Raw genomic sequence first — 27,498 nt, forward strand, 5'->3', positions numbered from 1 at the left:
GTGTGATTCCCACTGCCGAGCGTCGATCATAAGCAGCGCTTTTTTACAAGTTTCACAACTGCGTTGTGTGGATACTGTTCTAAACAATTCGTTTAACAGGTAACGCTCGAGACGTGTGTAACTATATTGTGAGATGACTCGGTTTACATTTGTGTGGATGATTATACTGTTCTAGCTAGTTATTCTGCTCATGACACTTGGGTTCAACGTATGTTCAAACAACAAGCGTACATAGCCCAGATAATCATTCAAACGTGAAATAACGTTCGTCACGTGGACACATGTCGGTCGCCTTTTGCTTAGGCTGTAATTAACGCATGACCTTCCTCCTTGTCGGTAAACAACATACTCTGCACAATGCGGGTTAGTCATCCTTATAGATCAACATATTCCTTCAGTTAAAGTGGGCGGTTGGGCAGCCTAGTAGTAAAGCGTTCGTTCGTCACGCCGAAGACCTGGGTTCGATGTACGACATAGGTGCAATGTGTGAAGCCCATTTCTGGTGTCCCCTCCGTGATATTGCTGGAATATTGCTAAAAGGGGCGTAAAACCATACTCACTCACTCACTCTCAGTTATAGTAAGTTATTTAAAACATATCTCCTGATAATTGATTGTCTCAGCTGTTTTCTTCAGAAATATGAAAGGGTAGAAGTTCCTTCTTATATGGTGAGTGAGTGAGTGAGTTATAATTTTACATCGCATCGGCAATATTGCAGCCATATTGCGATGAAAACAAGTTAATTATTATTAAATACCTGTCGACAAAGGACAGTAAAACAGTAAGTCATGTATCACAGCTAAGGTATAAAACAAACCAGTTCACAATAAAAACAAAGAATTCTTCAGTAGATTTGGTACAGGGTAAAACTGGGCTATATACCACAGGCAACAAAAGCTAGACCCTATAACTGGGGATCACGGGACCTTCTTATATGGCTATATAGTTAATATGGCTATGAACTCCCATAATTGCAAGTACATAATATTTTCATTGTTATTAGTACTTAAACCACATGTTCAACTTGATCAGTGATTTCATGTTTTTTATACTAAAATAACCGGAATTATTTCACGTTTGAAATGTACTTAGGTTTTTTGTCTGGATCTGTGCATTATAACTGAGTGTAGTCGAATTATCCCACTTTGCCACAATGTAGTATAAATCGTTATATAGGTCATTATGACCGGCGGCATCTGTTGTGGTTGTTCTGAGATTTTTCACTGTTGGAATTATGTGGAGCAGTTATTTTAATGTGACAAAAGTTGTCCTGCTCAAATTAATAGAAGCATGAGAAGTGAGTGAGTGAGTGAGTATGGTTTGACGCCGCTTTTAGCAATATTCCAGCAATATCACGGCGGGGGACACCAGAAATGGGCTTCACACATTGTACCCATGTCGGGAATCGAACCCGGGTCTTCGGCGTGACGAGCGAACGCTTTAACCACTAGGCTACCCGACCGCCCCAGAAGCATGAGAAAGATATAATGAATATACATATACATAGATACACATCTATAGTCTCTGATAAGAAAATATTTTACAGAAAAAAAATTAAAAAATTCGTAATCTTAATATCGTCATATAAAAATAATAAAAGAGCTATCTATGCAAGGGGCGGATTTAAAGGTTGGGGTAGGGGTGGGCGGTTGAAGGGGTGCGGGTGTGTTGCGTCCCTGGAACACACTAGGAAACCTATGATTGTGACTTAGAATCCCGGTTCGCCCTGATTATGTTTTTAGGTTTGTCAGCACCATACCCGTGCTCGTGGGTTTCCCCGAATTTGTAAACGTCTGAGACCTGCATCACTTCGGGCTTTCCTCCCACATTAAGCTGACACGCCGTGATATAACTGGAATACTGTTATAAGCAGCGTTAAACCCAACTCACTCACTCACACTGACATTCTTACATGTTCAAATACATGATTGTCATTTCCGCATATTGTTATCTATAGGGCCCTGCACCATCACCATGCGACTGACGTAGAGGGTATTTTGTGTGACGTAGACGACTTTTGAGTGTCACTAGTTCATTGGGGGAATTAGCAGTTTGGAGCGGTCACAACTGGCTATCACCTCGAAAAACAAAGAAGTCTGCTGAGTTTTTGGTGTTTAATCGGTGGAAGCGTTTATGTTTCGGAGGTGAGTCCATGGCGCACAGATGACAGGTATCGTCTGCCCGTCAATGTAGGTCAAGGGAATTCCCTGATGACGTCACGGGAAAACACCCGACGCTTTCTATCTTCGACAGAAGAGAGCTCCCTGTCTAAGCCGCGACAGCTGTCGTCGCCGGGACACGGTTACGATAGGTTTAAGAATAGCTCTTATTACAGTCGTATTTTTTGTCGTAAGTCGCTAAGATTTGTCTTAGCTAAGACAGCTTCGTGAAAAGGCCGCCTGTACTCCTTCTAGGTTATCTATATACCCACGACAGAACAGAACACCTACTTCTATGACAGCACGTAACTATGGAATGATGTGAGGGGCATATACGTATAATAACAAAATATTATAATACGTGTGCAACAGGTGTACAGAGCATGGGCGGATACAGAGGGGGGCGCACCCCCCCTTTTTATTTCGAAAAAAATCTTTGTTTCTGTATAAATTACAACCAAGGACAATAAATAGATCTTAATTGTGCAACCCCCCCCCCCCCCCCCCCCCCCTTTTTAAAAAAAGCTGTATCCGCCCAAGCAGAGGCAGAGTCATATACATATTATCCTATACATAAAGTTATGATAATTCGATATTAATAATATCGGTTTACAACAATGAAATGACTATACATATGTATAATACATATTTAAGGGTTTATTTTATAGACAATATGTCAGGAAAACAGTACACACGCTGTCATGCGTGGATATTTGGATAAACATATTGTTATAACAAACAATAAAATACAAGGATGGAGCAGACTCATTTTTCATTGCTACTAAGTTGCAAGACATTGTTAAGAGTATGTGTCTCTTAGTGTAGGAACTTACTTGTTATTGACATTGGTACACATACTCGTATTGGTATATTACCGTGCAACTAGTATACTAATACACAAAAAATACCTTCGCGAAGGAAGCATTGTCAGCTACATATTTAGTCAATGATAATTTCCACATCGCTACGATACACTCGAAATAGACCTAACCTACACCTAACGTATGAAGATCGTAGCTGACAGAATAAGTTAACATTTAAAGTCAATAATGTTTGACCTTGAAACACAGAGAAGGCTGATGGGTTCTTGGCGTTTAATCGGTGGAAGCAGAGTGAAGTTGCTACCACCGACCGCACTACTAGTATACAACTCAGGCCTTCATTAAATGACATAACTAAAGATCACAAGGTGTCTGCGGTTGATCAGATGTAACCATGGATGGTTGTGTCATTTTTGAGGTTATGTTCAAGTAGGTTGTCATCTTGCCTAACTGACCCTTATCTCCCAGTCGGACTGACCATGTGTGCCGGCCCTGTGACGTGAAGTTAACCCACTAATCACTGGTTCCCTGAGAGAGTGACCCTTTGTGTCAGCATGCCTGGGCAGACTAGCATAATGGGCCACTGCCCAACAGCTGGAGTGACCGTGTGTTTAGCCGCATATGTGAAACATAGAATATCTTGTATGCGGCGGTCAGTTAGTGCATTCACTACATTGAATTTACTTTGAGAATAGTCATATGAGTTTACCGATATTAGTTGATTAACCTATATTTTCTAATGGGAATTTGGTGTTACAAGAAAGGTATGATACGACAATGTATGCCGACCTGCTTTGCAATGTTGTTTCAGAGTGGGACGGAAGGTCACAGTGTGTGATACTGTCATCGTGGCTTGACACAGGACCTTTACACCGGTGTATGTGAGTAGATGTTTGCAAACAACATAACGTATGCTAAGGGTAGAGCTACAGTGTTGCCGAATGCCGGTAGGACAGAACACTCCAATCCTGTTCACGAACACATTATTTCATCATTGATTTTCAATAATTTTGTCTATTCATATAATTGTCACCGCTATTTTGCCTTTTACGCCCAATGGAATCTGTTTCGGCGGATAATCGAGACTGGTTATTCTCTGGCGTTGACGTTTTATATTGTTGGCCTTGACCTTCTCCCAGTTGAGGCGCTTAAGAACAGCACATGTACCGACATTCTTTTCAGACTTTTTACTTTTTGCTTCGAAAACAATACATGCCCAGAAACGTGGCGCACTAGTGTTATTAACCCGATTAAAAAAAAACTGATACCAATCCACGTGATCCGTTAAGTTATCGAGGTATTTCCCATGTAAGTTATACGCCGATGTTTTTAACACTCGTTTAAGCCGCTGGTTAGAAACTAGTAACGTTCTTGCTGATGAACAAAACGGTTTTCGTTCTAAGCGAGGTACTCAAGAGCATATATTGAGTTTATTTTCCCTTTTCAATAATAGACAATCCACTTATGTTTGTTTCATTGACGCGATGAAGGCGTTTGACAAAGTGAATCGTTCATGTTTATGGTATAAACTTCGTCGGCTTGGTGTCAATGGTAGATTTCTTCATGTTGTGCAAGCAATGTATGATAACACCTGGTCACGTGTAAGGATAAATAATTGCTTAACAGATCCGTTTCCAGGGGAGTTAGACAAGGATGCGTGTTATCTCCGACATTGTTTTCTGTGTTTATTAACGATCTCGCAGAAGAAATTAATAAACTTAAGTGTGGTATTCAGGTAGACGATAATATGTTATGTATTTTACTGTACGCGGACGACGTAGCTTTGATTGCTGAAATTTCCTTACAGCGTATGTTAGACTGTGTCTCTCGCTGGGCAGCACAATGGCGTTTAAAAGTAAATGTGAAAAACACTAAGGTTGTTCATTTCAGGCCGCCATCTGTTAAAAGATCGGAATATTTCTTTACTATTGGCTATTCTCTAATTGACATTATTAACGCCTATAAATATTTAGGATTTTGGCTTCATGAGCATTTGGATATCACTTATTCTGTTAAGGAATTGGCAAAATCAGCAAATAGAGCTCTTGGTGTTCTTATCTGTAAATTTAAATTAGCGGGTGGTTTGTCATTTTCAGTTTTTAATAAACTGTATGATAATCTTGTTCAGCCTATACTTTCGTGCGGTTCGGCTATCTGGGGCCTCAAGCAATTCAGCTGTATTAATTCTGTTCAAAACAGAGCTGTTCGTTTCTTCCTTGCGGTTAACAACAAAACTCCAAATTTATCCGTCCTCGGCGAAATGGGGTGGACGAGCCCACTTACTAAACAGCATATTGAAATATTTCGTTTTTGGCGGCGAATTCAAGAGGTCGATCCTAATAGACTTCTTTATTGGATTAGTAAATGGTCTACAAAATTCCGTAAATCCTGTGTAAACAATGTTTTGGATTCGCTTAATAGTTTAGATCTAACTGTCTCTGACGGTCTGCACTTAACCCAATTCGATTTTACCCGTCTAAAATATAAGCTATTAGCGTTAGATGAGCATAATTGATATTCAGAATTGTGGAATGATAGAGGTTAACAAAATGGAAATAAGCTTCGTACTTATCGATTGTTCAAACACTCGTCTGCTGAACACTATGTTACATGTATTATGAACAGGTCTCATCGTAGTATCCTTAGCAAGTTACGCTGCGGCACATTACCCTTACAAGTTGAAATTGGTAGATTTGCTAAACCTATCACACCTTTATAGGATAGAATTTGTAAATTATGTAATAATAAAGCTGTAGAGGATGAAATACATTTTCTCATTAACTGTCCATTTTATTCTGACTTGAGATATGATTTATGGTCGAGAATTATAAAGTCTAAGCCCATATTTATTTATTTCTCTCCTGTGGACCAGTCAGTGTTCTTAATGAACTGTAACACGTATATAAAACCTCTTGCCGCACTTATTTAAAAAATGTAGGCAACTTTTCCTTACTTAAAATTGTAATTCATTTTTATTGGGCTTTGCAATCCTATAACTTATAATTCTCTTATATGAATAATGTTTTTGATTGTCCATTGTGTCTCATCGGCCTTTCATGGCCTGATGTTGTATGTTTTTACGCAAGTGTTTATGACTAATGTGTACACATACAACATGTGACACATAAATAATATATATACAGTAAACTACGGTTAGAGCGAACTCAAAGGGACCACAAATTCTAGTTCGTTATAACCGTAATTCGTTATAAGCATATATACAGCATATATACAGCAAATGCCAGGGACCTAAAAACCAGTTCGTTATATCCGCCATTTCGTTATAAGCGTGTTCGTTATAACCGTACTTTACTGTATATCTATGTCTATATTTAACGACTGATTGGTAATGTTGTTACATAGTGTCTGTTTAGCTACACATGGCAATTGAATAAATGAATCTCTATGCGCAGTATACCAGAATATTAAAAACAACCCCAGGGATATAAAAAAATATATGATAAAGTATTGGCAGCAAGTGTTTTGCAATATCGAAACTATGAACATCAACTTGTTTATCACAAGACAAATACCGACTAACAAATACATGGTTAATATTTCCCAATTTATAATATACTTGCAATGTATATCAGCTGTTATAGAATACATAAACATTTGTGAATGGACAACGTTAACATCATATATACATTGTATTGATTTCTATTTGTTTGCTGTATGAAATTAACAAAAACAGGTTACCCTTCAGGGTAGGGATATCGAGTGTAATATACAACCCAACGTTTGTTTATGATCAAGTTTTGATGATATCAAGAAATCATTCAACAAATAAAGATTTAAATATCATGGTACACAATGATTCGGTGACCCCTGTTGGAACTCAATTTCACGATGAACGGATAGAGGCATATACTCATGGACACGATGTAGGCGAGGTGCTTGAAGACTTGTGTTTGGATGTATCGTGACAAATGCACATCATTATCACAGAGCACAACACCATTTGGTACTAATGATTGCAACCAAATGCACGTATGCCCCCTCAGCGTCAAAGAGTGAGTGAGTGAGTGAGTGAAATTTAACGTCACATCGGCAATATTTCAGCCATATCGTGACGAAACAGTTATAATAATTATATTTTGATTTAATTAAAAAGCTGTCAACGATGGACAGTAAGATAACTAGAGTACCACAGTTTCGATTTTAAAACTAGTTGAGAACAGTTAAAAGAATACATTTTCATTCAACAATACAATATAAAAAAGGGCTATAGATCACCAGCAACCAAAGTGAGGCCACCTCACTAGGGACCGTGGGGACTTACATTACTTTTGCTACCTGCACGGCTCCCCAGCAGGATTTACACCAACACTTCAGCTGCTGGTGATGGGATGCAATTAAGCCAACAATTAAAATAAACAAATATACTACGTTTAAAACCGATGTAAGAATAAATGTACTTGGAATGATGTGGTCTTACATACCCTCGTAGGGGGACAATAATAAAGTGAATCAGAAAAGATAATGAACCGTTTATGTTTAGATTGGGTATTTATATATTTGAGAGCAGTTAATATTGCCTGTGATTACGCTGTAAAAATGGAACTGTCAATCGGTAATCTAGATGATATGGTTCTGGATCCAATGACAGTGGCGCTGGCAACAGCGTCACCATCCTTGGACCCATCCGTAAATATGGATTTGTAAGTATTATATGTGTTCCTTAATTCATTATATTGTTGTTGATAAATTAGTTGATTAGTGTCAGATTTCTTCAGTTTAGCTAAAGTTAGGTCCACCTCTGGATGTACTAACTGCCATGGTGGAGAAGAGAAAAGCTGAGTGGGGGCTATATTACCAAGGTTTATATTAGCAGCAGAAGTATCAGCTTGTAGTCGTATCCCTAGTGGTGGAAGAAGAGAAGATTTTGTTTTGTAGAGATTACCATAAAGGGGATTAAAAACACAGTCATATGCTGGATTGAAGTCATTAGAACGTAATTTAGAGATATATTGTAGAGCTAATTTAATGCGACGGTGTTTTAGGGAAGGCTCGTCAGCTTCCACATACAAAGTGAGTGAGTGAGTGAGTTATGATTTTACATCGCATCGGCAATATTGCAGCCATATCGCGATGAGAACAAGTTTATTGTTATAAAAATACCTGTCGACAAAGGACAGTAAAACAGTAAGGGAATTATCACAGTGTAGACATAAAACTTACCTGAGCAATATTAAAACAAAGAAGTTTTCAGTGTAGTAGTTATTTGAAAGTAAAACCAGGCTATAGACCACTTGTAACCAAACCTAGACCACCTAGCTGGGGATCATGGGGACTTACAATACTTTTGCTTCCTGCATGATTCCCAGCAGGATTTATGTCATCACTTTGGTCACTTGTGGTTGTATGAAATATTAACCAATATTAAAAATGCAAAACACAATCAAGGAATTAAAACACTAGTTGATATTAAGTACTTCAATATAGATGGAATTATGTGCCACAGTCAGGGGGACAATAATTTTACACTACTTTAACCCCCTGAGTGGCACCGCCTTCATACATTTCAGTTGACAAGAATATCCAACTATTCTAAAACAATTCAAAATTTATCAAATAATAGTATTTCTTTTAAAAATCCGAGTATTAAATGAGCACTGGTATTATAAAAAAGATCCTTTAAAGACGTTGAATGATAATAGTTGTCCCTTATGAGAGAAAAATCAACACAGTCAAGCAAAACATGCTTGACTGTGATTCTCTCATCACAAGGGACACAAAATGGAGGATCCTCACCTTTTAAAAGATACTCGTGTGTACATCGACTGTGTCCAATACGACATCGTTGCAAAACAACTTCATCATGTCTCGAATGGCAACCCAAGTAGGTATACCCTATTGTTGGTTTTATAGCATAAAGTTTGTTTAGACCTACTTGGGTGTTCCACTTAATTTGCATTAGATCTTTGATGTAGCATCTAATTATTGGCTTGTAATCACTGTAAGGTAAAAGAAGTGGTGTGACTGATTTGTTGAGTGCTGCCTTTGCAGCAGTATCAGCCATAGTGTTACCAGCAATTCCAACATGACTGGGCAGCCAGCAAAACACGATGTCGTATTGGGCAGTGGCGAGGGTATTATTCAATTCTAAAATATTAAGAATCAGCGGATGATCTGAAGAACAATTATGTATGGCCTGAAGGCATGACAAGGAATCAGAAAAGATGATGAACTGTTGAGATGATTGGTTTTGAATGTATTCCAATGCTATAAGAATAGCATTGGCCTCAGCTGTAAAAATAGAGCTAGGACCAGGAATTCTCGAAGACACTCTTTTAGATCCAATGACAGTGGCACTTGAAACTTTGCCACCATCTTTTGAACCATCGGTAAAAATAGATCGATGAGAATCATATTTTGACCTTAATTGGGCATATTCTTGTTGATATACCAATGGGTTTGTGTCAGATTTCTTAAGGGTAGTTAGTGTTAGGTCTACCTCTGGTTTAACTAGTTGCCAAGGAGGTGTAGACAGTAGCCGGGAAGGTGAGATAATAGAAAGATCAATATTAGCTGCTGTAATATGTGGCTGAATTCTGAACCCTAAAGGAGGAACAAGTTTTGGTTTTGATTGAAATAACTTGGCATAAATGGGATTAAACACACACTCAAAAGCTGGATTCGAAGGGTTTGAGTACAATTTAGTCACATATTGTAATGAAAGTTTGATTCGACGTTGTTTTAGAGATGGCTCATCGGCCTCTACATATAAGCTATCGACTGGTGATGTTCGAAAGGCTCCAAGACAAAGTCTCAGGCCTTGATGATGTACTGAATCTAATAATTTTAAGTTGCTTTTACAGGCCCCACCATAAATGATAGAGCCATAATCGAGTTTGGAACGGATGAGAGAACGATATAAATGAAGTAGAGTAGTCTGATCCCCTCCCCATTTTGAATGAGAAACGACTTTCAACAAGTCAATTGCCTTCAGACATTTAGTCTTCAGATATTTTATATGTGGTAAAAATGTGAGATGATTATCAAATATAATACCCAAGAACTTGGCTTCCTTGACAACTTTAATAGGAAAACCAGCCAAAAATAGTTCAGGGTCTTTATGCGGTTTATATTTGCGGCAAAAATGGATACAGTTTGTTTTGACTTTGGAGAACTTAAACCCATTCTCTAGACACCATTTCTGTATTTTATTAAGGCATAATTGTAGCTGTCTCTCAATAGTGTGCATATTTTTACCACGACAAGATATATTAAAATCATCTACGAAAAGTGATCCATCCACTGCATCACTTAAAACCTTTGAAAGACTATTGATTTTAATACTAAATAGAGTAACTGACAAAATACTTCCTTGTGGCACACCCTGCTCCTGATTATAATGGTCAGACAGGGTTGAACCCACTCGGACTTGAAATTGCCTGCCGGCTAAAAACTGTGATATAAAATGTGGTAAGCGGCCTCTCAGACCAAACTCGTGTAAATCTTTTAAAATGCCATGCTTCCAGGTAGTGTCGTAAGCTTTCTCAAGATCAAAAAATATTGACACTGCATGTTGTTTGTTAACAATAGCATTTTTCACAAACGATTCCAAACGTACTAAATGATCAATAGTACTTCGATTTTTGCGGAAACCACATTGAATATTTGTGAGTAGTTGATTGGTTTCTAAGAACCAAACTAATCTATTATTCACCATTCGCTCCATGGTTTTACAGACACAACTGGTTAAAGATATAGGACGGTAATTTGATGGATCTGTATGATCCCGACCAGGTTTTGGGATAGGGACTACAATGGCATCATGCCACGAAGGAGGAAAATTCCCCGACGTCCATATTTGGTCAAATATATCTAAAAGTGTTTCTAGACATGATATAGGCAAATGTTTCAGGAGCTGATAGTGAATATTATCAGCACCAGCCGCTGTATCATGAGCTTGCCCTAGGGCTGTAAGTAGCTCATGGAAGGAAAACACTTCATTATAGTCTTCCCCGTTATCAGAGTTAAAATTAACAGTTTTCTTTTCCTGTTGTTTCTGATATTTTATGAATTCAGGGGCATAATTAGATGATGATGAATGTTTTGCCAATGTTTCACCAAGTTTATTGGCAATGTCTGATTTATCAGTTAATAACTGATCACCTTCCTTAAGATGGTGAACAGAAGACTTTGATCCTTTGCCTTTAATTTTTGTTATCATGTTCCAAACTTTGGATATAGGAGTACGGGAAGTTATTTTGGAGACGTAGTTCCTCCAAGATTGACGCTTATTTTGTTTATAAGCTCGCCTGGCTTTTGCATTTGTAATTTTTACTTGATCTAAGTTATGAACTGTGGGATGTCGGCGGAAGTACTTTTCCGCTTTCTTCCTACACTTCCGTGCCTGTTTACATTCCAAGGTAAACCACGGTTTGCGAATATGAGGATTTGCAGAGGACTTAGGAATTGTTTGATCAGCTATTTCATTGAGCTGATCTGAAAACAACTGAATGGGATCTTCAACATTTTGAAAATGATGAGGGATTAATTTTGCAGCACACAATGTTTCATACAATGACCAATTGGCCTTTGTAAAATTCCACCTGGACGTGGAGGTTTCAGGATTCGGGTTCACAGATTTAAGAATGGTGGGAAAGTGATCGCTTCCGCAGAGGTCATCATGGACCGACCATTCAAACTCGTGAAATAGATTTGAGTCTGTGATTGACAGATCAAGAGCTGAGTATGTACCAGTGGCAGGATGTAAATAGGTGTTTGAATCATCATTACAGATACACAAATTATTATCAGAAATGAATTCCTCAAGTATTTTCCCTTTAGTATTTGTGGTAACACTTCCCCAGAGGGGGTTGTGTCCATTCAGATCACCCACGATGATACATGGCTTGGGGAGCTGATCATACAGATTTTGAAGATCAGATAGTCGAAGCAAAGTAGATGGAGGAATATACAAGGAACACAGCGTAAAGACAATGTTCAAAGTTAAACGAACAGCAACAGCTTGAAGATTTGAATTGAGCGCAACAGGGCTGTGAATCACGCCCTGTCTAACCAAGATAGACGACCCCCCAGTTGCTTTGTCACCTGGGGGGGAATATGAATGATGACAGTTATACTGTCTGATATCAAATTTATCTGTACTTTTTAGGTATGTCTCCTGAAGACATAAAGCAGACGGTTTAAAATCCTGTATCAATAATTGAATGTCATTCAAATTGTTTCTAAGTCCTCTGCAATTCCATTGTATCATATTGGACAATTGAGTCATGGAGGCTCAATTGGGGATCTCACACGCGAACGTGAGGACGAATTACTCCTACTGTCCTCTACAGACAGAGTTACCTCCATGTCAAGAGGCTCAAAGGAGTTGTGAAGAGATAGTTCTGCGGGCGAGGCTGCCGGAGATGTTTGTTTTCTATTTAACTTCTTTTTTTTCTTTTTCTCAAGTGAGCTGTCAAGTGGTTCAGTGTTTTTGTTATTTTCTGGGACAACTGGGACAACTGTGTCAGGCTGACTAGCAGTCAGAGTATCCGTCTGAGTGACAGTCTGTGTTGAAGTGTGGGTTGCTGAACTGGTCTGATTATCAGAAGTTGGTGGACTGATTCCAGCGGTATTAAGGGGCTGATCAGAATGGACCCATGACAGATCCGTTTGGCATGAGATTGATGCAGTGACAGTAGATATAGTTGCAGAACGTGTAACTGCGGCAGAGTAAGTAAGATGTGATGGAGTAGCGGATTGTTTAGTTAACAGCTTTCTTGCTTCTGCAAAAGAAATGTTATTTTCATATTTCATTTTATTGATTTTTGATTCAAGTTGCCAAACAGGACACGACTTGGAAGAAGACAAATGTTGGCCACCACAGTTTGCACAAACAATGTCCTCCTCACAATCTCTACCCTCATGGCTGCCAGCACAACGATGACATTTGACAGGTTTAGCACATGATTTAGAACCATGGCCAAAGGTTTGACATTTAAAACATCGGAGGGGATTTGGGATATACATATCCACTCCGATATTAACATAACCAGCTTTGATTGATTGCGGTAAAGAAGAACGCGCAAAAGTGAACAGGTAAGTATGAGTATTCGTGACAACTCCATCGGTGATTCTGGTGAAACGTTTTACAAACGTAACACCTTGATCATCCAGTTCAGAAACAATTTCTTGTTCCGACATATCTGACAGGCATCGAGCTCTGTCGCGAACAATTCCCCGACACGAGTGTGCACGGACACAGCAACATCAACATTGGCAAACTGAGTAATTGATAAAAGATTCAGAGATTGCTGTCTCCGTGCACACTCCACAAGTAGGGAGCCAGACCGAAGACGGGTTACATTTTTGACTGCACCACAGATTCCAGAAACAGCTTTTGAAATGGCAAATGGGTTCAGTTTTAATGGTTGATGATCAGCAGCCTCGATTACCAGGAAGCGAGCCCAAGAATCATTGTTTTGAAAAACATTTTCAGTTGAACTGTCATTTTCCAGTCTTCTCTTTTTTTCACGATTTGAACCAGGTATTTGTTGCGCCATAATGACAGGAATTTATTCAACACCCCTGTTCCCCACCCGCCATCGAGTGTCAAAAAGGACGATGCCGAAGAGGAAGCCAGTCTACAACACCAGGGTTACAGGGGTGGTATACTCCAGTAAATACAACACGAAAAGCTACATTTGTCTACCAAAAGAAATGCCCAGCTGGTTCGGCCCTTGACAGAACATTGGAGACATATAGAAATCGGAGGTTGACATCACCAGATTGGCCCATGAGCCACCGCCTTCTGGCATAGGACTCTAGGCAATAAGTATATTGGCATAAGTTGGAAGATCATATTACATCAGAAAACTTGTTGAATATGATATAGATCTAAAGTGGCACTTTTCCATGCACAGGGCATGGCGTGACCAGCCGATTGATAGAATCGGGCCAATTCTACCACCCGTCTAGGTGAAGTAAGGGTCGAAGTGGTGTGTTGGGCAAAAGGAACACCGGTTCCTGGCTCCATTGCCCTCAACCACCAGAATCCCGTCCTCCACCGACACAGGGGCGCAACCCACGGCAAACAGGTTGCCCAATTCGGTCGCCTCGTACGACCAGCAATGGGGTGCTGTGGAATTATTCTGCCCCGGTTCCACACGGGGGAAGAGCGATTAGCGTTACCCAGCACTCACCACGAGGAGGTTGCTCTTCACGAGTGCCCCACATACAAAGTATGAACAGGCGAAGTTCTGAAGGCTCCAAGGCAAAGCCTCAGGCCTGACCCTGATGATGAATGGTGTCAAGTAATTTTAAATTGCTCTTACAAGCCCCACCATATATGATGGCGCCATAATCAAGTTTAGAGCGGATTAGTGTTCGATATAGTTGGAGGAGGGTTTTTTGATCCCCACCCCACTTAGAATTTGAGACAACTTTTAATAAATCTAGGGCCTTCAAGCATTTATTCTTTATGTATTTAATGTGGGGCAGAAATGTCATATGATGATAGAAAATTAGACCTAAGAACTTGGCTTCCTTTACAACTTTAATGGGAGTGTTATCTAAAATTAATGATTATGGGGTTTATATTTTCTACAAAAATGTATACAGTTGGTTTTAGATTTTAAAAAAATTAAAACCATTTACGAGACACCATTTCTGGATTTTAATTAAACAGAGCTGTAGTTGCCTTTCAATAGTATGCATGTTTTTGCCACGACAAGAAATATTAAAATCATCCACGAAGAGCGATCCATCAATCGAATCATTTTAAACTTTAGACAAACTATTTATCTTAATACTAAACAATGTGACAGACAAGATGCTTCCTTGTTGGACACCCTGATCCTGATTATAATGATCAGACAGGGTAGAACCCACGCGGACCTGAAATTGCCTGTCAGTTAAAAATGCGGATATAAATTGAGGCAAACGGCCTCGTAATCCAAAACCATGTAAATCTTTTAAAATACCATGTTTCCATGTAGTGTCATATGCTTTTTCTAGATCGAAAAAGATAGACACTGCATGTTGTTTATTTATTATGGCATTTTTAACAAATGATTCCAAGCGAACCAAATGGTCGATGGTACTCCTGTTTTTCCGGAAACCACATTGTATATTAGTAATAAGATTATTGGATTCCAGGTACCAAACGAGACGATTGTTTAGCATGCGTTCCATGGTTTTGCAAACGCAGCTTGTCAATGATATTGGTCGGTAATTTGATGGGTCAGTATGATCTCGACCGGGTTTGGGTAGCGGGACAACTATGGCATCACGCCACGAAGGAAGGAACTTCCCTGAGGTCCAAATGACATCAAAAATATTCAAAAGTGTTTCTAAGGATGATTCTGGTAAGTGCTTCAGGAGTTGATAATGTATGTTATCAGCTCCTGTAGCAGTATCGTGAGCTTGTCCAAGGGCAGTGTGGAGTTCATGAATAGAGAATAGTTCATTATAATCTTCCCCATTATCTGAATTAAAATTTATAGGTTTCTTTTCCTGCTGTTTTTGATACTTTTGGAATTGAGGTACATAGATAGATGAGGAAGAGTGTTTAGACAAAGTTTCGCCAAGTTTATTAGCAATATCTGATTTATGAGTTAGTAGTTGGTCCCAATGTTTAAGATGGGGAATACTAGATTTAGTGCCCTTACCTTTGATTTTTTGGACCATGTTCCATACCTTGGACATGGGCGTCCTTGAGTTTATTTTTGACACATAATTTCGCCAAGATTGGCGTTTACTTTCTTTAAATGTATGCCGTGCTTTTGCGTTTAAGATTTTAAATTTATTTAAGTTATGAACCATAGGATGGCGGCGGAAATAATGCTCCGCCTTTTTCCTCGCCTTCCTAGCTCGCTTGCAGTCATCAGTAAACCATGGTTTACGTATGTGTGGAATTCCAGAGGACTTGGGAACACATTCTTCAGCTATTTTGATGAGTCCATCAGAAAAGCATGTTATCGGGTCAGGAATGTCAGTAAAGTGATCAGGTGTTAACTTTGCTGTACATAGAAGGTCATACAGAGGCCAGTTAGCTTTGGTAAAGTTCCATCTAGAGGACGGAGGAACATCAGATGGGGCAATAGGGTGTAGAATGGTTGGAAAGTGGTCACTTCCACAGAGGTCATCGTGGACTGACCACTCAAATTCATTTAGCAGGTTGGAATCTGTAACAGACAAATCCAGAGAAGAGTATGTGCCTGTACCAGGATGTAAATATGTGTTTGAATTATCATTAAAAAGGCACAGAGTTTTGTTCGAAATAAAATCTTCTTAGAGCTTGCCTTTACCGTTGGTATGATCACTACCCCAAAGTGGATTGTGTCCGTTCATATCGCCCATTATAATACAGGGCTTGGGAAGCTGGTCATAGAGAGCTTGAAGATCGGATTGCTGAAGAGATGCAGATGGAGGAATGTAAAGAGAGCACAGAGTAAAAACAATGTGCATAGTGATACGAACTGCGATAGCTTGTAGAGGTGTATTCAGAGGAACAGGGCTATGAATAATACCTTGCCTCACCAGGATTGAAGATCCTCGAGTTGCTTTAGCTCCTGGAGGTGAAAAGAAATGATAAGAATCATATTGTCTGATGTTGAGTTGATCTGTATTTTTAAAATATGTTTCCTGTAGACAAAAGGCTGTTGGCTTGAAATCTTGTGTTAATAGCTGTAAATCATTAAAATTGTTTTTTAGTCCTCTGCAATTCCATTGTATTATCGGGTTAGAACAGGTCATGGTGGTTCTACTGGGGATCTGGACCGAGAGGGAGGTCCACTCCCATGGTCTGTTGGAGATGGAGTGATCTCCCTCGCCAAAGGTTCAAATTGATTTTGAACCTTAACAGGTGTAGGCTGAGAAGAAGGCACCTCCAAGTGTTGGAGGGCCCTAGCCGTTTTTTTCCGTTTCTTTTTTTCCGTTTTTGTTAAATGGAGGTCTCCATGAATTGGAGATGATTCTGGTTCTACTATGTTTGTTGATTTCACTAGCTCCGTCTGTGAAGCTGATGTTACTCTTGTTGTGACACCGTGAGATGATTGGGCTGACTTGTCTTCTAGCATCTGCTGATTACCAACCCAAGAGATGGTTGTTTGGCATCCTACAGATACTGTGGCGGCCTTGACAACAGGAGTGACAGTTACTGCTGCTGAGTAAGATATTGTTGAGTTATTTGGAGATTGTGACTGAACTAGCTTCTTAGCATCATGAAAAGAGATATTGTTAGTGTGTTTAATTTTTAATATTTGAGATTGACGGATAAAGTGTGGACAAAGTTTGGATGAGGCTAAGTGGTCTCCATCGCAATTTGCACACTTTGTGGCATCAGTGCACTCAGTGCTCTCATGAGAACCACTGCAGCGCACACAAACTACGCTGAGAGTGCAGGTCTTGGCACCGTGTCCAAAATGTTGACATTTGTAACATCGGAGTGGGTTTGGTACATAAACTTCCACTCTGATATTAAAGTACCCAGCTTTTATAGATTTAGGAATTTTGGAAAGGGAAAAAGTAAAGAGATAGGTGTTGGTTTTGATGATATTATTATCCTGTTTTCTGGTGAAACGCTTGACAGCTGTAACACCTTCATTTGTTAGTTCGGTCACAATCTCATCTTCACTCATGTCAGCTAATCATCGGGCTCTGTCTCTCACAATGCCTCGACACGAGTTCAAAGTCCTATGTGCCGAGACAGCAACCTCTACATTTGCAAATTGGCTGATTGATAACAGATTAAGAGATTGCTGTTTCCTGGCACATTCCACTAGTATGGAGCCATTACGGAGGCGGGTAACATTGTTAACTGTACCACAACAACCATGGATGGCCTTAGAAATAGTGAACGGGATCAATTTCAAAGGTTGATGATCAGAAGCCTCAATTACTATGAATCGAGCCCAGGAATCTAATTTGAGATCAGTTTCGTCATCAGAGGAGCTAGCATCTAGGTGTTTTCTTTTCGAACCAGAGTGTTGTGTCGACATAATGAAAGGAAGTGGTTCTGCACCTCTGCTCCCCACCCACCATCGAGTGTCACCATCGAGTGTCACCACAGTGTTTCATTGCATTGGATATCCAAAATGCAAAACACCAGGGCTACAGGGGTGTTATACTCCAGCAAATATGACTTGAATAGCTATATTTATCTACCAGATGTAGTGCCAGGCAGGTTCAGTCCATGACAAGAAACTGGAGATATACAGAATACAAAGGTCAACATCACCAGATTGGCCCATGAGCCACCGCCTTCTGGCGTAAGACTCTAGGCAATTTATTCCATCAAAAATTGATAATTCATACAAAGTATGCATGGCCAAGACCAAAATATACATTATAATACAACACAGGAGTGCATATACAATATTACGCACAGGGGCCTGGCATGACCAGCCGATTAATAAGACCGGGCCCATCTTACCACCCGTCTAGGCGAAGTAAGGGTCGAAGTAGTGTGTTGGGCAAAGGAACACAGTTCCAGGAACCAGTGCCCTCAACTACCAGACTCCCGTCCTCCGCCGACACAGGGACGCAACCAACGGCAAACAGGTTGCCCATTTTAGTCGCCTCATACGACCAGCAATGGGAGGCTGTGGAAATATTCTGCCCCGGTTCCACACGGGGGAAGAGCTATTAGCGTTACCCAGCACTCACCACGAGGAGGTTGCTCTTCACGAGTGCCTCAGCGTCAAAGACGTCGTTAAACGACTGAATAAATAGGCAGATGCATAGGCATGCTTGAAACTGGGTCACCACACTATGAACGTTGTAAACGTCTTTGGTATCAGCAAAAGTGAGATCAGCAGGGCATGGAATCGATACCAGACCTTTGAACAGCTTCACAGCAACATGCAGGTGGTCGACAGCATTCCGCCACAAACAGGTTTCTCCTGATTGCAGCCGGAGGTCATCACTTCGTGACTGCCACCACACTCAGAAATGACCAGCGGAATGCCAGGGGCGTTAACATTTCTATTCAGTGCGTAATCGTCTCTGTGAGGCTGGTTTCCCTTCACAAAGGGCAAACATTCGCATCCCAATGACCAGACATCACAGACAGGCACGTGTCAATGCTGATTGATCAAATGAAGCGATATTATGCCACCCTGCTTCATTGTTGAGAACAATGCGCTATAACGTTTGCTATGGTTCACATTCAAATATTGATTACATTATGCCACGCGAATTATGGCATGAGTGGAGTTAAAGTCATTTTGAGCAGTATTCCATTTATAACACAGCGTTTTTAGCAGTATTCCATTTATAACACAGCGTATCAGCGTGATGTGGGAGTTAAGACGGAAGCGTTGCAGGTCTAAGATGTGAACCCGGGATTCCAACCGAAGATCATAGGTTTCTGGCCCGAGGGACGCAACTGGGCCACCCGTGCACCACTACCACCCCCCGCCCAAACTCCACCCTGGCTAGATAATTTGTAATTCCCCCGAGCCTGTCCGCCATTCTCTAAATTGTGAATATTTTCAGAACGCAAACCCTTAACTAGAGAAATGGAGAGGCAGAGCATGTATCCAGCAGTTGTTCTTGTTGCCTCCTTTACGACGATGCTCCTTGGCCCATCCCTTCCCTATGCAAGCGGAGTAATCCACGTAGCTTTGCTCAAAGAGTTCCAGGAGGATGTGACGATGACAGCATGGATGGGATCTCTCTTTTCCTGCATGTTTGCTCTGACAGGTAAGGAACTGACTACATTGATCATGAAATAAAAAAGTGATCACTGAGGTATTTATGTTACGTTCCTTAACCACTGCTCATGGTTTACTTTGACACTTTTTTTGTACATATTTCCTATCCACTTTAGGTCGAATTGACAGTTAACTTATTTATCTGCACGAAGGCCATCAGACCCACAGTGCAAATTACGATTTGAGAGAGAATTATCTCTTAAGGGAAGATAAAACAAGTAATTTATCTTTCTGTAAAAAAAACCCCCATACAACAGGAATCTGGCAAAGTTTAACATGACATTTAGCATTTGTAGACATTGTTTGACATATTCTTTGTAAATAATAATATATATCATTTATAGTTTTGAGAATTAAATATTTCCGCTCACTTTCTTAGAGCACACAGTGGTATATCACATATACTTCACCGTCATATACGTGCAGCGAAAATATTGCTATTGTTATGTAATAAGCAAACAACCAAAAATCCTTCTTTGGCTGCTGTGCTCTTCAGAGTTCGAAACTGTGTCGGCGAGATTACATTGGGATTTGTTTGGAGGGAAATACAATGTGTCGAGTTTTCGATCGAAAATAGCTCGAGTTATATGTAGTTCGATAAAGGGATTCTGCTAGGATCTTGACATTGAAATATATATCGACAGCATAACAAAAAGAAATGTTCGAACATGTTTCACACATGTTGTCATCCTCTTCAGGTCCAATTGCCAGCTTGGTTATCAACGTGTTTGACTGTAGAACGTGTGTGGTGATGTCTGGAGTCTTGATGATGACTGGGTTTGCGACCAGCTATCTGGTGACCGAAATAAGGATATTGTTCTTAACATATTCCTTAATTGCAGGTATGTACGGCTGAAATGGTCGCACTGCTATTTAGCGATTTCTTAACCCTTAACTGTTTGTGTCAGCCAAGGTGATGTTTTTCTTTTTAATTTCTTGTTGACCGTAAAGTTAGCGGATATGAAAATGAGAAATATTGAAGTTCATGCCAAAAGCTGTTGACGTGTGCTACTTAGATGTGTTTCCTTAAGCAAAACATTCGAAACTTAAAGTTGTCTTATTTGTATCTTACTGCACGATTCAGATGGTAATGGCAATGTTATATATAGTAAATTTACGGTAACTGAAAGGCTCACATAAAATGAAGGTATTCAGACATAAAAAAGGGTATTATCAATCTAAATGAAATTTACAACTGCTTATTGTTATTGTTTGTAGCCTGAGGGACACAATAACCCAAAATGACCCGTGAAGATTCCGGGGTAGAAAAGGTCTTCAGCAACCCATGCTTGCCGTAAAAGGTGACTATGCTTGTCGTTAAAGGCGACTAACGGGATCGGGTGGTCAGGCTCGCTGACTTGGTTGAAGCATGTCATCGATCCCAATTGCGCGGATCGATGCTCATGATATAAATCACTGTATTATCTGGTCCAGATTCGATTATTTACAGACCGCCGTCATATAGCTGGAATATTTTTGAGTGCGGCGTTAAACAACAAACCAAACCAAACCAAACCAATAACCCAAAATAGCTAAACAATATGAAGTGTTTATGAATCACTAACAAATAGTGATAATACCAGGTGTTAACGAATAGATAAGCATATCCCTCCTCACTAGTGACACCCATAACAAACACATACAAAGACATGTCAAATGTTCACCTGAACAATTTATATCCATATCCCTGACTGTTTAATGATTATACATCGATGTGCTGCTCCAGGGAATTGGGGGTTATCATTTTACGTTTGTTTGTGCTGTTTTATAGAAACTATTCAGAAAGCAGTCATTGGCAATTTAATAAGAGTGCTTTGTGGAAGGATCGCCTCTGTTGTCTAGTGGTAGAGCGTCCGCCCGGTGAGCAGAAGGTCCAGGGTTGGATCTCCGGCCGCGTCATACCAACAGACGTTGAAATAGGATAAGGATTGTTACCCTGCTTGGCGCTCGGAATGAATAGGCCAAAACAAGGACTGATCGGCTCGTTTTTCATGTTAAACTGCGGCATTGTATATCAGTGGACAAACGCCATAAAGTCGGCATTAGTGCGGACTAGTACAGGCAGCCACACACGCACGCACGCACGCACGCACGCATGCACTCATGCACTCATGCACGTGGCTATATAAGTGCAATAATCTTGAGCGCAACGTTAAACCCCATTTCATCTCATTTCATTTTGTGGAAACTTGAGACATTATTGCAATGTTTTAGTTTCATTAGTCAAGTGAAAGGTTGTCGGATGGGAGGATAGATAAACTGATATTATGCCAGTGAGTGTTGGGTCTCCTTATTGTGTTTAATGTCCTCTGTATACAGCACTTGATAAAATAAATATAAAATGATAAAAAAAGAAACGATTGTGATATGTTGCCATTCATACTTCAGGTCTTGGCACAGGTTTGGCACAAGCCGGAAGTGTTGTCATTATTGGATACTACTTCCCTGACAAACCAGGACTGGTTACAGGAATATCTATCTCAGGAGTTGGACTTGGTATATTCATACACCCCCCACTTTTTCAGTATTTGATGGAAACATATGGAGTCCACGGCGCCTTTCTTATCATTGGAGGAATGACACTTAATGCATGTGCTGCTGGAATGCTTATGCGACCCCCTGAATTTGAGCGCAAGAGAACACAACAAGCTTGGAAGGGTCAACCCTCTCAGAGAAAGATTACGTCAATATGTAGGGATCTAACGAGGTTCCGTCATGTTGTGAGCAATGTTTCATTTATATTCTTTTTATGCAGTGTACTGTGCTTTTCAATTGCTATGTCAACAGAATATCTCTTTCTGCCGGATTTCTTTATAAAACAGGGATCTACATTCCAGGAAGGAGCCTTTGTTATATCAGCTTCAGGCATAGGAAGTATCGTCTCACGTATTCTCATAGGATTTGCTCTGAGTGATGAGAAGATTGACAGTGCCACTGTGTATTCCTCTGTGAATGGCATAGTAGCAATTTGCACGTTTTTATTGCTACTGTTCAACACATTCTCTGTTCTGAGAATAGTTTATGGCTTCATTCTTGGACTGTATAGTGGAGGCACGTGGGTATTCCTTCAGACCCTGACACTTGAAATTCTTGGACTTCAAGACTTCGCCACAGGTGTTGGTGCAACTTTATTTTCTTGTGGAGTCGGCTATCTTACAGGTCCCCCAATTGCGGGTATGTACATATACATTAAACTAACAGACAAATTGCCATACCTCTTGGTGTCTCCAAATCTCAGCACCATACATTAATATCAGAACAATTTTCTTATCAAGTATTACAGAAAATGCTTCCTTAACCGCAATAACGTCTTATTGACGATTTAACTGCTCACAGTTTTACAGGCTTTATATAATTAGTCCAAATTAATTTGGGAGTGAAAAAAGTCACAAATATATATAGGCATTAACAGTTTTCATACGCTCACCATTAAAAAGACCATTTTTTCCACAAATCAAAAAGTTATCAATAGTGAAATGATCTCTCTTAACCAACCCCCCCCCCCCCCCCCCCCCCCCCACCCTTGATATTCACCAATTATGCCTTGGTAGTCTAAGAAACATTCTGGTCTTAAATTCAAAGCATTTTACCGATTGTATTTAGACGTGATATACCACGAAAGTTATTAAGTTCACTTTTACTACCTTTTCCACAGTGGCATTACTATTCAAAGCATTTTAACTAATGCGTTTGTAATGTTCTGCTTAAAATAAGTCTGTTATTGTTAACATAAAGGTTGAAATTTGTCTCTAATGTTCTAGTATAAGTTATAGTTTTCCGGAGAAGACACATTTCTGAATATATTCATGAGTTTATATTTTTCTCTCTTCAAATGTTGACATCAACCATTCTACTTGTTTCTTAAAGCCTATATTTGGACCTCTTTACTTTCATATTCCTTCCACAGTATTGTCTTATACGCTGTACCATCCCTGTCGCTTTATCATATCATTTTCTACACAGATAATGAATTCTGTAAACGTTTCTTGTATTAATGCACTTTCAACATGATTCATATAGTCTTCACACGTATCCCTGTTCGATATTTATTAACATCCTGTTCTAGAGTGTCTTCTACATTAAACAATGATGAGAAAGAAGCAAATAGGGGAAGATGGTCTGACTTATAAGTTTAAAGTCCTTTACATACTTGTATAGATATGCTGACACACAAATGTAGTAAGAAAACCTGCCATTTAGTAAATATAAACCAAACGTTTTACGATCTTCTAAGAAATCGTTCCCATAATTGGTAACAACTTGGTCCTTGTTCTTTCGTTCTGCAGGGCTGTCATACTGATCATACACAATATCATCCATTGGTAGATGATCAACTGCATCAAAACCAATATAACATAATTCGGTTCTAGTTATGCTATTGAAGTCTCAACACGAAGACGTGGTCACTCACCGGGAATTTGTCCATGAGCACTGCAAGAAATAAATCCAAAACTTCAACACCCTCACTATAGCCCAATGTTTCAGGTTTTAAGTATACACATCCAACTACTAGCCAGTTCTACTGTTGAAGTCTCCACACAAGATGTAGTCACTGACCTGGAACTCGTCCATGAGCACTGCAAGAACAAATTCTAAAGCTTAAATACCCTCATTATAGCCTAATGTTTCATTTTTCAAGTATACATATCCGAATATTAGCCCTCTACCAATAATGAGTACATCATTTGAAACAGTTAAAACCCAGGCAAACTATTCGTCATGTATATTTGCGTCACGATATGGCTGAAATATTGCCGATGTGACATAAAGCTTTAACTCACTCACTCACTCATGTATCTTTGAAAAATACAATGCAGGTTTATCACTAAGATATACCGCGACACCTCCACTGTAGCATCTGCTTTCTTCTCTTTGGGTCGAGTGAGCGAGTGAGTTGGGTTTCACGCCGCTTTTAACAGTATTCATGTTATATCGCGGCGTCTTTGGGTCGAACTGATTGAAATGAAACGTAATCAGGAAAAACAAACTTAAAGTTGTTTAGTGATTTTGCCCACGTTTCAGTTAAACAGATATTATTCCGCTTACACAGAAAGTCATGGAAGTCATTATTGTTAACCTAAGAGGAAAATTATTCCGATGCCAACATAATACAGTAGTGAGTTGCCCTGCTGGAGAAATGCACGAGCAGTTCGTGCTGATGTCAGCTGGTGAAGTCGTTCCTCCTCGTTATAAAGTTTCATAACTGGTGTAAGATGAGAGATCAATTGTCAGCCACTTCCCATAATCTCTGTCCTTTGTCACTTTCCTGAGATCTTCTGTGTGGCCATCAAATAGATCTTTTCACCATTGATAAATAAATAGTCTGTCTTCAAAAATGCACTTTGACCTTTTTCTCTAGGAATTATCTTGTACACGGGGAGTTTCCTTCTTCTTTCCATGGTTTTAAACGAAAAGTCCTCAAACACACGACACGTGGCATTTCCCTTTAACTGCCCTTTGGCCTTGAAGTTTACAGGTACTATATCATTACACATGACTTATTTAAGGCGGGTTCGATCCTTGTTCACGTTTAGTACCCTGTCTATGAACAGTATCAAAATGAATCTCGTAATAATTACTTATTTCAAGCTTTTCTTTCAAGAAATTGCTTAGTTTTTCCCTGGCCTCATACATTTCGTCCTTCCCGAGAGTTTCAGTGCCGAAGAAAAGTAGATTATGTTTCCTGGAGTAATTCTCACTTCTATCTAATTTACTTTGTAAGGCCGCAAAATATCTCAATTGATTGTTTGAGACAATCTTTTGCATATCATCGGGCCGTGAGCTCACACATGCATTATTTTCCTTAACTGTGAGTTTCAGGGGTGTCAGTGTTTCACTCAGTGTTATCATAGTTAACGTTGTTGTCAAATGTCATAGTTCTTCAATAGAGTCCTTTAATGAGGCACTGGCGATATCCTGATCTTCTTTCTCTGTTCTGTATTTCTTGCCGACGTTGGCCCTGAATCTAACCCCATATCACCAGACATATAGAGTCTCCAAACTTGGTCAAATGAAAACTGCATTCAACCATTCGCCGTACGGACCCCGCATGCACGGATACCGATATTGCCATGCTTCACAAAGAAAATGGTTTGTTGGTGGACGCTTGTAAAACTCATATAGATATTGTTCATAAAATGGGTAGTTGTTGATAACACAAGTTCCAGTCCACAAAATCATTGTTCATGTTGTAAACAACGCTTGCAACCTGTAGCTGAGCTCCGTGCCTGGTGTCCATTGTGCATCGGCTTAGTAGTCTTTTAAGTACGCACTCTGTCGCCATCCAAAAGCGTTTCAATACTTCATGTTCTTCTGGGAGCGGTCGGGTAGCCTAGTGGTTAAAGCGTTCGCTCGTCACGCCGAAGACCCAGGTTCGATTCCCGACATGGGTACAATGTGTGAAGCCCATTTCTGGTGTCCCCCGCCGTGATATTGCTGGAATATTGCTAAAAGCGGCGTAAAACCATACTCACTCACTCACTCATGTTCTTCTGGATTCTAAATGTCCATCGAAGACTTTTTAAGAACCATCTGTTTCAAAGCTAATGAAAACCATAAAGGAAGATTGGAAGTAGATGTGGTTGTCATTTTCCGAATATTCTTCTCCTTTAAGCACACATGTCTGTACTGTTTCAGGAGCCATATTGGAAGCAAGCGGGTCGTACTACAGCGTTTTTCTCCTTTCTGGTATGTCACAGTGGCAGTTGCGAATTGATACATACTTCCACATCAATACAAGTAGTGTATAATCAGTGAAATCAGTGAAACTAATATAGCTGGAATATATATATATATATATACAGTAATATATATTATATTACTAGTGAAATGTTGAAAGACTTTGGAACGTTTCGTTTCAGGTGCAATGTTTTTCTCGACCACTGTCTTCGGATTTCTGTCAACTCTCAGCAAGCGGACACTACCACAAACAGGAGACTTGCATCTAAACGTGACGATACCCAACAAGGAAGCTGCTGAAGCGGCATTAATAGAAGCATCGATACGAACGACTGAAATAACACAAACACCAAGTGAGTGTTGTGCTGCCAATACTACTGAAGCGACAGTAATGGAAGTACTGATCGCAACAACCGACAGAAAACAAAATCCAAGTGAGTGTGGCCATGATGACTACATTGACGCGGAATAAAGATACCAACAACTGATACAGAAATACAAGTCAAGTTATGATGGTGATTATACTGAAGCGGAAAAAATCAAGCAGCGATATCAACAATTGAAAAATTTTGTTTGTTTGTTCAAACTCAACACTTCCTCATCCACCACTATCCCTGGCCCGTGAAGATTCGGGGTGGATTTCGTCTTCAGCAACCAATGCTTGCCGTAAAAGACGACTATGCTTGTCGTAAGAGGCAACTAACGGGATCGGTTAGTCAGGCTCGCTGACTTGGTTTTGCATGCGATCCCAATTGCGTGGATGCATGTCATCGTATCCCCTGCCCCCAGATGAAATAGTAACAATCCCGAAGTTCATCCGCACTGATATCACACCCCGAAGCAACCTTCACGGGAAATAAGTGCTTAACTTTAAAATCAGCCAGAGCGTAAAACGACCCTGCTAATTTTTGTTTTATTTTACACATGACATCAATGTTTGACAAAACTGATCTACATAGATGTGTATATATCTCTGACTACCCCCAAGGTAAACCTTTATTTTATGTGCATACATTAAAATGGTATGCACATGTATTCATAACACTCAAAACAAAAGCGGATACAACATATACGATTCGGGTTGCTACTAATACAATTGTGACGACATGTATGCAACTGACATCATGTACAAGAACTGGGAATGCCATAAAACAGTATCAAAATGAA

General features: G+C 39.9%; 1 protein-coding gene across 3 annotated transcripts; it reads left to right on the forward strand.

Moving 5' to 3' along the window:
* Positions 1-27,498, forward strand: LOC124113170 (monocarboxylate transporter 9-like). Of its 3 annotated transcripts, none has more exons than XM_046473422.2 (8): positions 1-99; positions 1,958-2,144; positions 3,792-3,861; positions 19,436-19,642; positions 20,352-20,495; positions 22,042-22,827; positions 26,290-26,340; positions 26,514-27,498. In XM_046473422.2, the coding sequence occupies exons 4-8, from the start codon at positions 19,459-19,461 to the stop codon at positions 26,801-26,803; spliced, it is 1,455 nt and encodes a 484-aa protein (XP_046329378.1). In that variant the 5' UTR covers positions 1-99; positions 1,958-2,144; positions 3,792-3,861; positions 19,436-19,458; the 3' UTR covers positions 26,804-27,498. The 3 variants fall into 3 exon arrangements, with proteins under 3 accessions (XP_046329378.1, XP_046329380.1, XP_046329379.1); XM_046473424.2 differs by having other exon boundaries at positions 22,042-22,373; positions 26,514-26,733; XM_046473423.2 differs by lacking the exon at positions 1,958-2,144 and having other exon boundaries at positions 7-99.

Source organism: Haliotis rufescens, unplaced genomic scaffold (assembly GCF_023055435.1).
Source record: "Haliotis rufescens isolate VD_foot unplaced genomic scaffold, xgHalRufe1.0.p SCAF_9, whole genome shotgun sequence".
In the NCBI taxonomy this organism is placed as follows: Eukaryota; Metazoa; Mollusca; class Gastropoda; order Lepetellida; family Haliotidae; genus Haliotis; species Haliotis rufescens.